The 14,333-nt window shown below is 33.5% G+C and overlaps 1 protein-coding gene across 1 annotated transcript; it reads right to left on the bottom strand.

The window, feature by feature from the left end:
- Positions 1-7,875: 7,875 nt before the first annotated feature.
- Positions 7,876-13,387, bottom strand: LOC134233227 (ankyrin repeat domain-containing protein 17-like). Its single transcript, XM_062715210.1, has 4 exons — positions 13,189-13,387; positions 12,362-12,633; positions 10,064-11,692; positions 7,876-9,978 (listed from the first exon to the last, which is right to left on the bottom strand). Exons 1-4 carry the CDS (start codon positions 13,385-13,387, stop codon positions 7,876-7,878), a joined length of 4,203 nt encoding a protein of 1,400 aa, XP_062571194.1.
- Between the last annotated feature and the right edge of the window lie 946 nt (positions 13,388-14,333).

Below are 14,333 nucleotides of genomic sequence, written 5' to 3'. Positions count from 1 at the left end.
GTGCCAATCCCTATCTAATTGCCTCAGAGTAAAATCCTGGGAGTGGATCACAGATTTGATGAAGAACATTTTTTAAAAGAAACATTAAGAGTTTTATCAAATGCTTATGATTTTTTACATTTATTTATATTTCAAATTTTGTGTTTGCCTATCCTTTCATTTATTGATCTTTTAATTTTTTAAATTAAAGAACTTTATATATATATATTATGTCTGTTTAATCAATAATCCAAAACTAGAAATCATTATAAAGTACCGGAAAAAATCTTTCAATTAAAAAAATACTACAATTCCTCATTTCAACACTATTCTTTCTATATATTCTTTTTTTTTCTTCATTAACTAAATTTTAGGAAAATCGCAATCATACATTATTTGAATGTTTTATGAACATTTTGAAAATAACATTAAAAGATGTAGCAGGCTCAATGAAAAATGAAGTCTTTTAAAAAGGAAAACACATTAAATTGAATGTTCTAAAATTATTCTCACAAAATACTCTTAAAGTTAATAAATGAATTAAATTGTGCTGCAATTACATAAATGTTTCAGAAACATTTTGAAAATGTTTCCAAAAAATGTTACAAAAGCTATAATTAATAAACATTTTAAAAAATATCCGGAATTTAATGTTTATAACTAACAGCGACATTAAGAATGTTTTAAAAATATTTTAAAAATGTTCCGTACATTTTTTTTCAGAAACGTAAAGGCAATGTTTCCGTTTTACAGAAAAAGAATGTTTCATTTCATGTTTTAAGAACGTTTTTAAAACTTTTTATAAGATCTTTAATATTTGGAAGCAATACATACCCTTAAAATAATTGTAAGAAAAATGTTCCTTAAATGAATTAAGAATGTTTCAAAAACATTTTGACAACGTTCCTTCCAAATGTTTCAGAAACGTATTCATGCAATGTTACTGATTTATGGAAAAGGAATGTTTCATACTATGTTTTTAGAACGTTTTTAAAACGTTAATAAAAATCTTTGATATTTGAAAGCTAAACATACCCTTTGAAACATTTTTAAAACGTTTCAAAAATATTTTAGATAAATGTTCCAAAAGGATTTAATCATAAGCTTCTTGAAAACATTTTAAAAATGTTTTTAAAATGTTATAAAGAGAAGAGGAAACGTTTTAGAAATGTTTTTAAAATGTTTAGTCTGAAATGTTTCGAAAAAACCTTTTTACAACTCCAATAAAATGTTTTGAAAATGTTTTGTGCTACCTGGGTATTATATCCCATATAGCTGGTTATAAAAGAATTACTGATCTTGATGAACTTATCAACAGGACGGTATTTCGGTAAATATAACGTCTTTCATGTGCTCTGAGAAGAAGACTGAGGAATATTGTAAATGAAAAATGTTTTATATTATAAAACAAAATATCATTTACAGGCTTTAAATAGGCTATAAATACAAATTTATATCCTTTGTTTAGTGCGATTAATCAATAACTATTGAGAGAATGTATTTGATTAATTTTGTCGTGTTTTTATGGACATGTTACAGTTAGGTATATATCAAGGTAGAGATTAATAGCTTGTCAACCAAAAAAATTACCCATTGAATTTTTCTGAATTTTTTATATGTTTGTGTTCAGTCCTTGTTCTAAATCATATCAAAAATTCAAGGCAGGTCATCGTGCTAGTTTTAGAGAAATTTGACAATTTTAATATAGCCTTCATCAACCACCGAAGAGCTGAAAAAGCAGGATAAAATATAAGAATATGATATGAAAAGGACTGTAAATTTTTCATTGCTACATCAATTAATTATCATTTGTGTTATATGAATTTAAACATCTGTCTGCATGGATTAATATTTGACATCAAATTTAAATTTATCAAGCATTGTAAGCAAAAAACAGAATTACAATTACCAAGATGCATTGTCAAATTAGGTTAAAATGTTGCCTATTCATTGCACAAAGTCTCACACTTCTGCTTCCACTGTGAAAAAATTATCCATCAAATTTCTTTTTTATTGCATATTACAGTTAGCCTATCAGTGTCTTAAAATCATACTACTTAATAGGGTTTATAAATTAATTTTGATATAATTCTAAAGTGGGAAAGACGATAATTGTCAATTAATTGATGTTTAAACAGGGCCTTTTTTATGCATAAAGTGAACGTAGCTCTTTGTTTATTTAAAACTTTTCTCCAAAAGGTAGTTAGATTTGATGAAAATGATACATTCTTCAAATACTTTGTTTTGAACATGTGTTCACTGCTTAAGAAGTAGTGTTTTAGATATTGAACATGTGTTCACTGCTTACGTAAGTAGTGTTTTAGATATACCGACGATTGTTACAAATATAATGTTCAAATTAAAAAAAAAGAGATATATTATATTACATCACAAAAGCCACGTAATATCCAGATTTACTGAGAAAACCATTTGCTTTCTGAGTGTATATTTCAACATTGGCAGATTGCACATCTGGTAAGAGCGACCAGAAGGCTATTTTTCGTCTTGAATGGTTATTTTTTTAAATCATTGAAGCCGTACTTATGGAACATATGCTTGAGAGTTGAAGGGTGAGATTATGCATTCTAAATGCAAATATTATGTTTCAAGACAAACAGACCTTGTGTTACATGCCTCATTTCAATTATCAATTCATAGAATGTACATGAAATCCTCGAGAGCATGCTTTTCATAATCAGTTCTTGGGAGGAGAGGAATCAAGAAACACAAATACACCTCCTTGGTTGTAATTACATTTTATTATTTCTGATCGTAAGCCTTTAAATATCTGTTTATGTCATTGAAATAGTAAATAAGAAATCAAATCCAAATAATTACATAATTTAATATCTTTTTCTTCTTAATACAACTTATTATTCAATTTTGTTAACACTTCTATACATGTCTTGTCTTTCGTTGTATCTTTATTCGACGGTTACCGTCTGTTTAACTGAAATACATATATTAACAAATCCCTATACTAAGAAAGCCCAGAAGGCTCATTCGAGATTCGAGATTCGAAATACGAGATTCGAAATTCAAGATTCGAAATTCGAGTTACGAGATTCAAGATCCAAATTAACCAATCAAAAGGCAGGTTCAACTTTGATTACTCCCCTGTATCATGTTTTACTATCAAGAAATCATTGAATATATTCATATCAAATGAGTCATTTGCTTAAATGATAATGCAAGAAAAAAGATATATGTAATAAAACGAAATAAAAAGGAATTTTCGGTTACATTTTAGAAAATATATATAAATTCTTCAAACAATAGATACGTATATAGAATATTATATGGTCTTATCGTTGAATTGTGCAATTCTTAAATCGGCATTTTTTTCTAATAAGAACATTGATGAGGGAGAAAATTATTACTTATATAAAAAATACAATGAGGGTACAATTCTTTACATTGTGCCCCCCCCCCCCATAATTTTATAATTTTGCCGATATATAAAATACTATAGAAATCATAACTTCTATATGCTTGTGCCCCCTCAATTTTGTGCCCCCTCAATAAAACATCTGATTACTTTTTTTGCTTTGTTTTTTGGTTGTCAGGAAATTTTTGGTAGTTGAAAACTGTATGGCTGTGCCCCCCCCCCCCCCCCCCCCCATGAAATGAGCATTATGGTTTTACTAGTACATTTGAGTCTTTGACAAAGTCGGGCGAGACCCGACAAGTTTCCTTTTCAATAAATATCGAATATATATTTATTGTATCCATGCATCGCAAGTTTGACAATGAATGTTAATAACAACACATTTGTCCTCCCCCCCCCTCCCCCCCGTTCCCGTTATATTTTTCCGATTTAATATACTATAGAAAACAGTAACTTTATGCTTATGTTCATTCAAAAATAACTTCCAATTACCATGAAAACCCCTATTTTTCGAGGTTGGGGTGGGGATAGGTTGATTAACAATGATTTTTTAAAAATTTATTATTCCCAATGGGTCATTATCTTTATAAAGCATGCATGTTTCAGCCATCCGTACTCAAGGGGCTGTTTATTGGTTTCATAAACTTGGTCACTGGCCACCTTCTAATACCGTGTCACAAACACCATCCACCTTTAAACCCGTAGTACTAATTATTACAAAGACGAAGCATCGATTTTGAAAGTGGGGTGGGAGAGAGGGGCGGACAAAAATATTATTTCAGACCTGAAAATAAAAACTGACAGAAAAAAATTGTCCAAACCCGAAAATCCTTTTTCGGGGCGTGAAAGGGGTTGGGGGGGGGGGGGATCGAACTTCATATACGAGGGTTGTCCCGTAAAATCGTGGACAAAGCGTTTTTCTCGAAAAGTAATGGGCGCACTAAGCTGAAAATTGCAGTAAATGTTTATTTATCATATCTAAGTGCATGATAATTTTTTTGATAGGATATAGGCAAAAATAATGATTTTATTACGCTTGAATGTGCACGGGGTATTGTCCTACGGCACACAGACAAAAAACCAAGGTTTTATTAAAGAATACACAATTTTTAATTCAAAATAAAAGTTTTAAATACATAAGATTTGGTTTAAAATTATCCTAATTCAATTCCACAATCAATTTTGAAGTCTTTGTAAAAATTTTAAGGCATTTGGTTAATTTTTGGCAGTTTCTTGAGCATTCGAAATGGGAAAGTGGTAAACACAACACACGAAAAATGGCGACGTTTTATGACGTAACGGCGCACCGGAGAGTAGTTCCGTTTTCATTCAATGTTGTAATGACACCTTTAGAGACTTGAAATGACCATAGAAGAAAAAGATTATAAAAATATCACCATATCTTAAGTATACAAATGAAATAGAAGTTTTCTTAGCGAAGTCTTTTTTGATCGAGTCCCTGGAGAGTACAAAACATACGGACAAACTCCTAATGTAATAACAAAAGACGCTGTCACAGTAGACCGCCGATATGAAATTTTCTATTAGTTGAATGATGGTGAGAATATTGTCCGTAACTTACTGATATATCTTCAGAAGATCGCATGAGGGTGCCAATTGGTTCTTCGACTGTTTATGGAGACTAAAGAATGTGTATCAATGAAATTCCTAAATTTAAGTCGGACTCATCATCCAACTTCATTTTCAGCAAAGATAAAACGAGACGCTGTTTTAGACACTTTGACGTTATAATCCATGCGCCGTAAGGTGATACAATATATGGCATAAAATCAGATAATTTGTTTATTTATGCATATATTTATCTGAAATTTGCTGTGTATATTACTAAAATATGTACTAAATAATAGTGAAAATTTCAGGACGCATTGATGTTTATTTTTTACACTAGACAACTTGTCCACGATTTTACGGGACAACCCTCGTAGTACCTAATTTCTTTAAATACACTACTACTTAAACTTCTTTGACTATACTGCACCACTGTACCAAAATCTAGGGGGGTTGGGGCTTGGCAACCGACCTTTCGATGAAGATTTACTATGGTAAAAAAATTATGTTTGGAGAAAGGGGGGGGGGGTGTATGTACTGTAAATCTAAGTTTACTATGATGTCAACAACCCTGTATCCAAAGTAGATAACACGAAACATATATATTCTTTAAATAAATCGCTTATGACATTTAAGAAGCTATTATAAATTAATTAAGCATATACGAGAAAAGAGTAGCCCAGTTTTATGTGGATTCACAACTTTAAATTTGAGAATGTACAGTTGTTTTTATTACGAAACATGTCATGTGCGAAAAGCATTATCGTGAAATATACTCTGTCTCGGATACTTTTTTATGTGTATGTGATTTCCAGGATAGAATATGTGCAACTTATGCTGTCAAGAAATATGATGTTTTTTTTATCTTATGTTTGTAAAAAAATATTTTGTATTGTAATAAACATAGTAAAAGTCAACACGTTGTTACTTTGTATATTTAGTATGATTTCCAAACTTCTTCAGTTTGATTTGGAAGAAAAAGCTTATTTATTATAGGCATAAGGCTTTATTCACTTGAATGGAAAAAGTAATTAACTTTTGTGATTATTAAAGATGGTATTTAAATATAAGATCTGTAATTATCAGATTTAATGTATCCTAAATACTGTGTTTAATGGTTGTAAATATTGACTTTACTTTTTTGTAAAGTCAAGACAACCTAAGAAGAATATTCTGTCCTTCCAAAATAACGAAATCTACAAAATCCGTGACAAAGTGTAAAGATCCGCGATGTTCGCTGAGTTTGATCTTACGGTACTCAGGAACTTAAATATGCTGTTTATGCACACGAATTCTGGCTTTCAATGTGGTCCCCGTTTCACCGATGTAGAATTGGTTGGCTCCTCCGCAAGTAATAACATATATTAAATTTTTGGACTCACATGTCATGTCTGAATTAATAAAGAAATCTTTTCCTCTGAAATTAAATGACGATCTTTCTCTTAAAACAGAACATGTGCCACATCGCGGATCTTTACACTTTGTAACGAATTTTGTAGATTTCGTTAATTTGAAAGGACAGAGTATTCTTCTGAGGTTTTTTGGGCTGCCATTTGCTGTTTATAAACTTGAATTAAAAAAAAAAACATTTGACATTTCTTCATCCGTTTTGAGAATTTTGTTCAGATTTCGAACGATAGGTTTAATATTTTGGTTTTTAGGATTGTAAGTTGTATATATATATATATATATATATATATATATATATATATATATATATATATATATATATATATATATATATATATATATATATATATATATAATACAAAAATTGTCAATTACGACTGAATTTCCTCGGGCGAACAGGACACATTTAATTCTTGATAAAAACATTGAGCGCAATTGCTCAAGATAGATTTTTTTAATGTCAGTTCTTATGTGCGATAGCTATCTGACTTTCTATTATGAATCCTGATCAAGCATGTGCTCATATTTAACATAATGAAAAATCATCGACAATTGCACTGAATTTTGAAAATTTCCCCAAACATTGCTTCTTCTGAGACTGTATTCTACTATATGACGACCCATAAAAAGTAAAAAAATAAATCCTAGATATAGTCAGATTGGATTGTATTTTATTCAGTGATGTACAAAAATAGCATGTATGATTGACTTCAAATTTTGAGAAATCGGAAGGCAGAAAAATGCAATAGTGCACATAGCTCTTAGGTTCCGCCCCTTTCTGTAGCCTTAACTATGCTGTAATTTCAAAAAAATGTAGTAAAATTAATATAAAACGCGGAAAAATCAAGCTTTGCAACTCAACAAATGTTCCATATATATATATTGAAAATGAAAACAACAGAGATTTAAAATGTAATTTGATACACATCCATTTGAAAGACCTTTTATCATATAAAATATAACAATATGTTTTCACTGTTGGCTCATTGCTTTTAGAAAATAAACAAAGTAAAATGTTTGATATATAATATAACACTCATACGTTTTCATTGTTGTATCATTGCTTAAAAAACTAAACAATGTAAAAATATTTGTTTGAATGAAAATGGTTAATTGAATGCATAATTGGATTTATTAATTAAGCTTTGACCCGTTTTATAAAGGAAGAAAAATCATTTTAATAAGAACAATTCATCTTAAATTCATGGCATTTTAACCCCGTCCGGTTATACTATCGACGAGCTTTACATGTAATATATGCGAATTGTACTAAAATGTTAAGTTCAAACAATGAAAATAAATCTAAGCTGATCTGGAGTTTCATAATAATATCTTTGTATACAATTATTATATATTGAATTATTCATGTTGACAAACATGCCATTATTCACGATCTTTTTGGACAACACTCGTATCTTCAATATGTTCTTCAGACAGAGTATCGCCTCACATATTTCTTTATTTCTCTGAACATTCTTTTATGTACTGGGATATTCATAATGTCGGACCAACAGCAGCTACTTCGAGATTCACACAAGTGTCTTCTCGTCCTCTAGAGCAGACATACTTCCGTTATCTTTTCTGTCAAATATCCATTCAGACTCATCATCCGCCAAAGATTGATACTCTTTGTACAACACCCTGATATTGATATTCACACCAGCCTCCAGGAGTATACTCCACTTCTCTACTCTGTCGACGACTCTATTTTCATCAATTAGTGCGAAAAGCAGAGGTTTCAAGTAATGCATCCCTTTGTAGTGCAAACATATCCATTGATTAACATCTAGACTAAGACTTAAAAGATATTTCAGTACATTACAGTTTCCATATATAACCGTCTGATAAAATTCATCCTTCATTTTCATATGCCACACTCTTCTCTGTGTCATGAACATATCATCCTTGCTAGTTTGCACGTAAGCATATATAGAGTTGACTGAACAGTCATAAAAAGGTAATTCTAAGCTACACAAATGACACATGTCGATCTTGAGAAATATCTGTTCTACAACATCAAGTTTGTACCAATCATGCTGAATATATACTGAAGACAAAAAAGCTTTATCACACTTCTTTGAATGTGCGTTATCATTGCTGAACATAAGCTGAGCAGATAAAACCTTCATGGCGTTTTTGAAATCTGCTTTATAAAGACTCCCCTTTTCTTTCTCCCTATGTCCATCGATATTAGCTCCTGCTTCTAACAAAACCTTCGTCATTTTTACATCTACCATATAAACGTATTCTCCCAGTAGCGTATATTCAGAATCTTTTAGATTGACATTATGTATGAGTTCCTTCACAATAACAGAAAGTCCTAAAGTACATGCTATTTTCAGCGGTGTATAAAATTCACATTGCAAATTTGCATCAGCACCCGCTTGTAGCAGATTCATTACTACACTTACAGCTCCACACTTGCATGCTGCTGTTAGGGGTGTATCTGATTCTCCTTGAAAATTAACGTCAGCACCTGCCTTAAGTAATTCTTTTATAACACCGATATATCCATGTTTACATGCTTTTATCAGTGGTGTTTCTTTTTCATATTGCAAATTGACATCTGCTCCCACCTCTAGCAGTTTCTCCACCACACTTATAATTCCAACCTCGCATGCTGCTGTTAGTGGCGGTTTATCTGTACCCTGTAAATTGACATTTGCCCCCGCCTTAAGTAGTTCCGTTACTACCCTAACATCTCCAAGTTCGCATGCTGCCGTGAGGGGTGTGTTATCTCCACCCTCTGGATTGACAATTGCCCCCGCTTTTAGCAGTTCTTTCACCACACTTATATCTCCAACTTCGCATGCTGCCGTAAGTGGTGTCTTTCCTCCATCACGTGGATTGACATTCGCCCCCGCTTCTATCAGTTTCATAATTACACGCATATCTCCTTTCTTACATGCTGCCGCAAGTGGTGATTTTACTCCATCCTGTGGATTGACATTCGCCCCCGCCTCTAGCAGCTCCTTAACCACACTTATAAATCCTGTCTCGCATGCTGCCGTGAGTGGGGATTTATTTCTACCCTGAGGGTTGACATTTGCCCCAGCCTCTAGCAGTTTCTTCACCACACTTACATCTCCAACTTCACATGCCGCCGTAAGTGGTGCCTTTCCTCCATCACGTGGATTGACATCTGCCCCCGCTTCTAGCAGTTTCAAAACTACACGCATATCTCCTTTTTTACATGCTGCCGCAAGTGGTGATTTTTCTCCATCCTGTGGATTGACATTCGCCCCCGCCTCTAGCAGTTCTATCACTAAACGAATATCCCCTCCATCACAAGCTACAGAGAGTGGTGATTCCCCTCCATCATGTGGATTGACATTCGCCCCTGCCTCAAGCAACTCCTTCACTAAAAGTATATCTCCTTTTATACATGCTGCTGCCAATGGTGTATGAAGGAAATCCCCCATATTGACATCGGCCCCCGCCTTTATCAAATCCTTTACTAAACTTAGATGTCCAAACATGCATGCACGCGTCAATGGTGATGTAAGAAAGTGATTTGTTTTATTAATTTCAGCCCCCGCCTCAAGCAGAATCTTTACTACATCTATAGATCCAAGCAGACACGCTTCTGTCAGTGGTGTTTCTATTCCTACATAATTGACATCAGCTCCTGCCTGTAAAAGCAATGTCACAATTTTTTTCATTTTTATGTGAACATGCTTCTATCAGAGGTGACGTTGGCATATCTCGTGGATTAACATCAGCTCCCTCCTCTAACTGTTGTTTAACTGCATTTATATTCCCGCCAGTGCATGCTGCTATCAGTGGTGTCTCATAATTACCCTCTAAATTTAGGTTTGCTCCAGAAAGTTTTAACTCCTTAACTACATCCATATGTCCATGATTATATGCTTCTGTCATAGGAGTAGAATATAAACCTTTTAGATTGACATAAGCTCCCGCCTTAACAAGTTTCTTCACTATATCAACACGCCCTGTTCCACATGCTGCTATGAGTGGTGTATCTAATAAACATTGCTGATTTACAGCAGCCTTCACTCTTAGTAACTCGTTAACTATACACATATGTTTATTCCTACATGCTTTTATTAGTGGTGTTGCGAATTTGCCTCTTAGATTGACATCTGCACCTACCTCTAACAATACTTTGACTACAGAGTCATGTCCATCCTCACAAGCTGCTGTCAATGGAGTATCTTGTCTATCATGAAGATTAACATCAGCCCCTTTTTCTATCAAATGCTTTACTACATTTATACGTCCATGTTTACAAGCTGCTGTCAATGGAGTATTTTTCCAGCCTTGAATATTGACATCAGCCCCTGTTTCTAACAACTGTTTTACTACTTTTACGTGTCCATGTTTGCATGCTGCTTCCAATGGTGTTTCACGTGTTCCTTGTAGATTGACGTCAGCACCCACTTCTAACAATTCCTGAACAATATTCATATGACCATCCTCACATGCTGCAAGAAGCGGCGTGTCATACGCTACCCGAAATTGGCCGAAAGATCTTAACTCCTTATTTATCTCATTTTTATGAAAATATTTCACACATAAACTAAAAGTCTCTAAATCACCACTGTAACAACTGAGCAGAAGTAGGCGACATTTTTCAGAACTATACGGATCAATGATCTGTTTGGGCTTTCTTGATTTAATGATCAAATTCAAGGGATTTAATTTATCCGTCATTTGCTGCAATATCTTTTTCATTTTGCTTTGCTTTTTTGCAGAGCTTAAACCAGGTTTGCAATTATTCCAGAAAAGTTCAGACTGTATTTCGTTCTGTAGTTCAAGTTGTGTAAGGATGTACTTTAAAATCTGACTGTGTCCACAGTAAATCACCCAACTGATAATCCTTACACTGTAAGTTGATATACGTAGTGATATCGTTCTTTCGTTTACCAAAAATTGTTGTCTATAACTCTTTCTGCCATACGCATTTTTTCCTGTACTCACTACCTTAGACACATCTTTCTGTTCTGACAAAAATAAAACTTTCAACTCTGTGTAAGGCTTGGTCATTAACAAATCAAGAAAAGCATGACACACCTTAGGCTCTTTTAATACGTCATTCATGAAAACATCATAAAGATCCATATTTTTAATATCTCTGTAAAAACGTTCTGCTAGCATTGAATATTGATCCTCTGTTAGTGTAATGCAAAGATCTAATGACTCATTGTTTTTGTTTTCACAGCCTAAAACTTCCGTCTTTTCCTTTTGCTTATTGCCATCACTGTTTGCAACTTTGACACTATCTTGTTGTGTTTCGTTTTCTAACTGCTGTTTTTGACATTTGTGAATTTTTACCCTTTTTGCAACGAAACTGCTGTCGATATATTGCAAAATGAGATCTGGAAACTGGCAACCAAATGATATGCTATCACATCAAACATGAAGTCATGCACAAAGGTATACTCAGTCGCACAGAGTTTTGTGTATGTGTCCTCCATTATTGACAAAGCATCGATGAATTTGAACGCATCCGTGTAACTCTCAACTTTACAACATTCCAGTACTTTTGATTTCATTTCACAAAAGAACTCGTTATCTGTGTTTTTCAGCAATGTTTTTGATAATTTATTGTTATTCAACATGCACAAGACCAACGCAGCATAGAATAATCTATTTTGTTGTTGCATTTTGTCAAATTCCCTTAAGATGTATTCAACTGGGCAGGTGAAGAATCTTTCAACATTGATTTTTGATTTATCTTTTTTTGAGTATAATTTACAAATCAGGGGAAACATTCCCGATTTATTCTTCAGCAGCGAAGGAGACAATAGATCCATATCTAAGCCATGCTTCTTTAGAATATTTTTTTTTGTCAACATCATTCAGAGCATTTTCTGGTGTGTTCAATTTAATAACATTTTCCTCATTTTTGAAAAATGAAAAATAGCATTCGTTAAACACAACTTCCCTACTTGACATCAATACTTTTGTTTTTTTATTGGAGGGATTTGATATTATTTCTGCATAGTCTATCAAAGACTCTAATTTTTGTTTTCGAAGACGTATCACCCCTACCACGTCATCAACGACAAACACCTGTGCATTGCTAGGATCACAATAATCTTCAATCTTCTTAATGTCTATGATTGGAACAATCTCATAGCCTTTGCTTTGTAGAATAAAGGCTATATGATGAATTGTAGCTGATTTTCCCGAACCTGGGACACCCACAAAAGTCATATAGTGCTGCTCTCTGACTTTATCCAGCATTTCTTGGAAGTTGTGAGTCTCAAAGTAAACGACATCTTCTTCTCTCCAACGTTGAATGAATTCTTTTTCATGAAGGTCTAAAGAAAAGCAATATTTTTTTTAATTTAGTATTTTATCAAATGTGAATGATTGTAGTGATTTTAACACACTATTGACTTAACTGACTTTTGCAGAGGTCTAATACGAGGGGCGTTCAATATGTTTTGTCCAAACCATATTACAGCAACAAAAACGAAATAGAAATTAAAATCATTTATTGCATTCCCTCAAAGTAATCTCCCTTGTATTTAATACAGAGATGAACTCTTTTAATCCAGTCAAAAACACTTTTTTGTAAGTTTTTTGTGGTATACCCCATAAATGCTGAAAAATAAATGATCCCAGCCCTGACCGCGTTGAAAACGTCTTCCAGAGAGAGCTTCGTTTAGTTTTGGAAACAAGAAAAAGTCACAAGGAGAAAGATCAGGTGAATATGCAGGATGCGGAAATTCGACAACTTTGTGACGCTGTAAATAGTCTCGGGAAACCTTTGCTTTATGTGCAGGAGCATTGTCATGCAGAAGTTTAATGCCTCTCAAACCGGTATTAGGTCGTCTTTTTTTTGTAAAAATTATAAAGTCTCGGAAGTATACGTGAGGAATACATATTTCCAGTGACACTTTTGCCCTGTGGGACTGCATATTGAACTACCAAGCCATTTGAGTCGAAAAATATTGCGTTCAGAGCTTTCTTAGAAGTTTGAGTACTTTTTGCAATTGTTGGCCTCTTCAAATTCTTTCCAATCCAATCTGATTTTTCACTTTTCTTTCTGGCTGGAAATAATGGACCCATGTTTTATCACCTGTGACAATCTGACTTAGCATCTTAGTGTCCATACTTTAAAACATTTCAAAAAGTTTTTGGCACTTTTGTAAACGATCCCTCATCTCAGCTTTGGTAAGAATATGTGGAATCCATCTCTGAGTTTCAGAGTTGTTTACGTCAACGGCAGTACTGTTATTTACGCAAGTGTCTGTGGTAAAACTGCTGGTCTGGGTCTCATTGTTATCTACATCAATACCGGTGTTTACACAAATGCTAGAAAAAACTGCTGGTCCCTTTTTTGAAGCGACCTTTCTTGTTTCTTGCTCTAGAGGGATTTCCCTCCATTGTTGATTGTTTACTAGTTACATCGTTAATATACTTTCCTTCTTTCACAAAAGATTTCCAAAAATTATAAATACCGGATTTTATGGTACGAATAAACTATTTCCGAATATGAGTACGAGTTATCTCGCCTTGCTGAGGATCGGAAATCGTTAAAATAGTAAAAACACTGCCAGTTGAAATTCCTACACGTTTTGCTTTATCTTTGACGGTAAGTCGTGCATCTGTCTTACAATTATCACGGATTTTGTAAACGTTACTTTCGGTGACTGCTCTTGGTGGTCTTCCAGAATGTTTGTCGTCGGAAACACGTGTTTTACCACTCTTAAACTTGCTAACCCATCTGTAAACTGTCTTTTTGAAATAACAGACTCACCACATATCCGAACAATTTCTTCATATATTTCATTTCGTTCTATACCAATGGCACAACGAGCAAGAATATACCTTCTTATTTCAAGTGACTCAAGACTTTGTGTTTTACCCGTAATTGATGTTCAGTGTACATTCAGGTAGGTCAGTTGCAAACGTAAGTGTGTGTTTCACAGTGCAAAGACTTGTTCCAAATTCTGCCAATATGTCAATAAATGATATATTCATTCATGGATGACCAGATCCCGAATCGACTGAT

Source organism: Saccostrea cucullata, unplaced genomic scaffold (genome assembly GCF_032062105.1).
Source record: "Saccostrea cucullata isolate Sc308-1 unplaced genomic scaffold, CSIRO_AGI_Scuc_v1 ctg4261, whole genome shotgun sequence".
Classification (NCBI taxonomy): domain Eukaryota; kingdom Metazoa; phylum Mollusca; class Bivalvia; order Ostreida; family Ostreidae; genus Saccostrea; species Saccostrea cuccullata.
Note: the sequence above shows the minus strand (reverse complement) of the source record. Positions and strands in the feature narration are given on the sequence as shown.

What these genes read in the sequence shown, in the direction of transcription:
- LOC134233227 (XM_062715210.1), bottom strand. Translation starts at nt 13,387, where the DNA reads ATGGGTCCATTATTTCCAGCCAGAAAGAAAAGTGAAAAATCAGATTGG. An exon ending in TGGAAATATGTATTCCTCAC is followed by an intron (nt 12,634 to 13,188) that starts GTATACTTCCGA and finishes GCTTTTCTTTAG; the next exon opens with ACCTTCATGAAAAAGAATTC. An exon ending in AGTTAGAGGAGGGAGCTGAT is followed by an intron (nt 9,979 to 10,063) that starts GTTAATCCACGA and finishes TTGCTTTTACAG; the next exon opens with GCAGGAGCTGATGTCAATTA.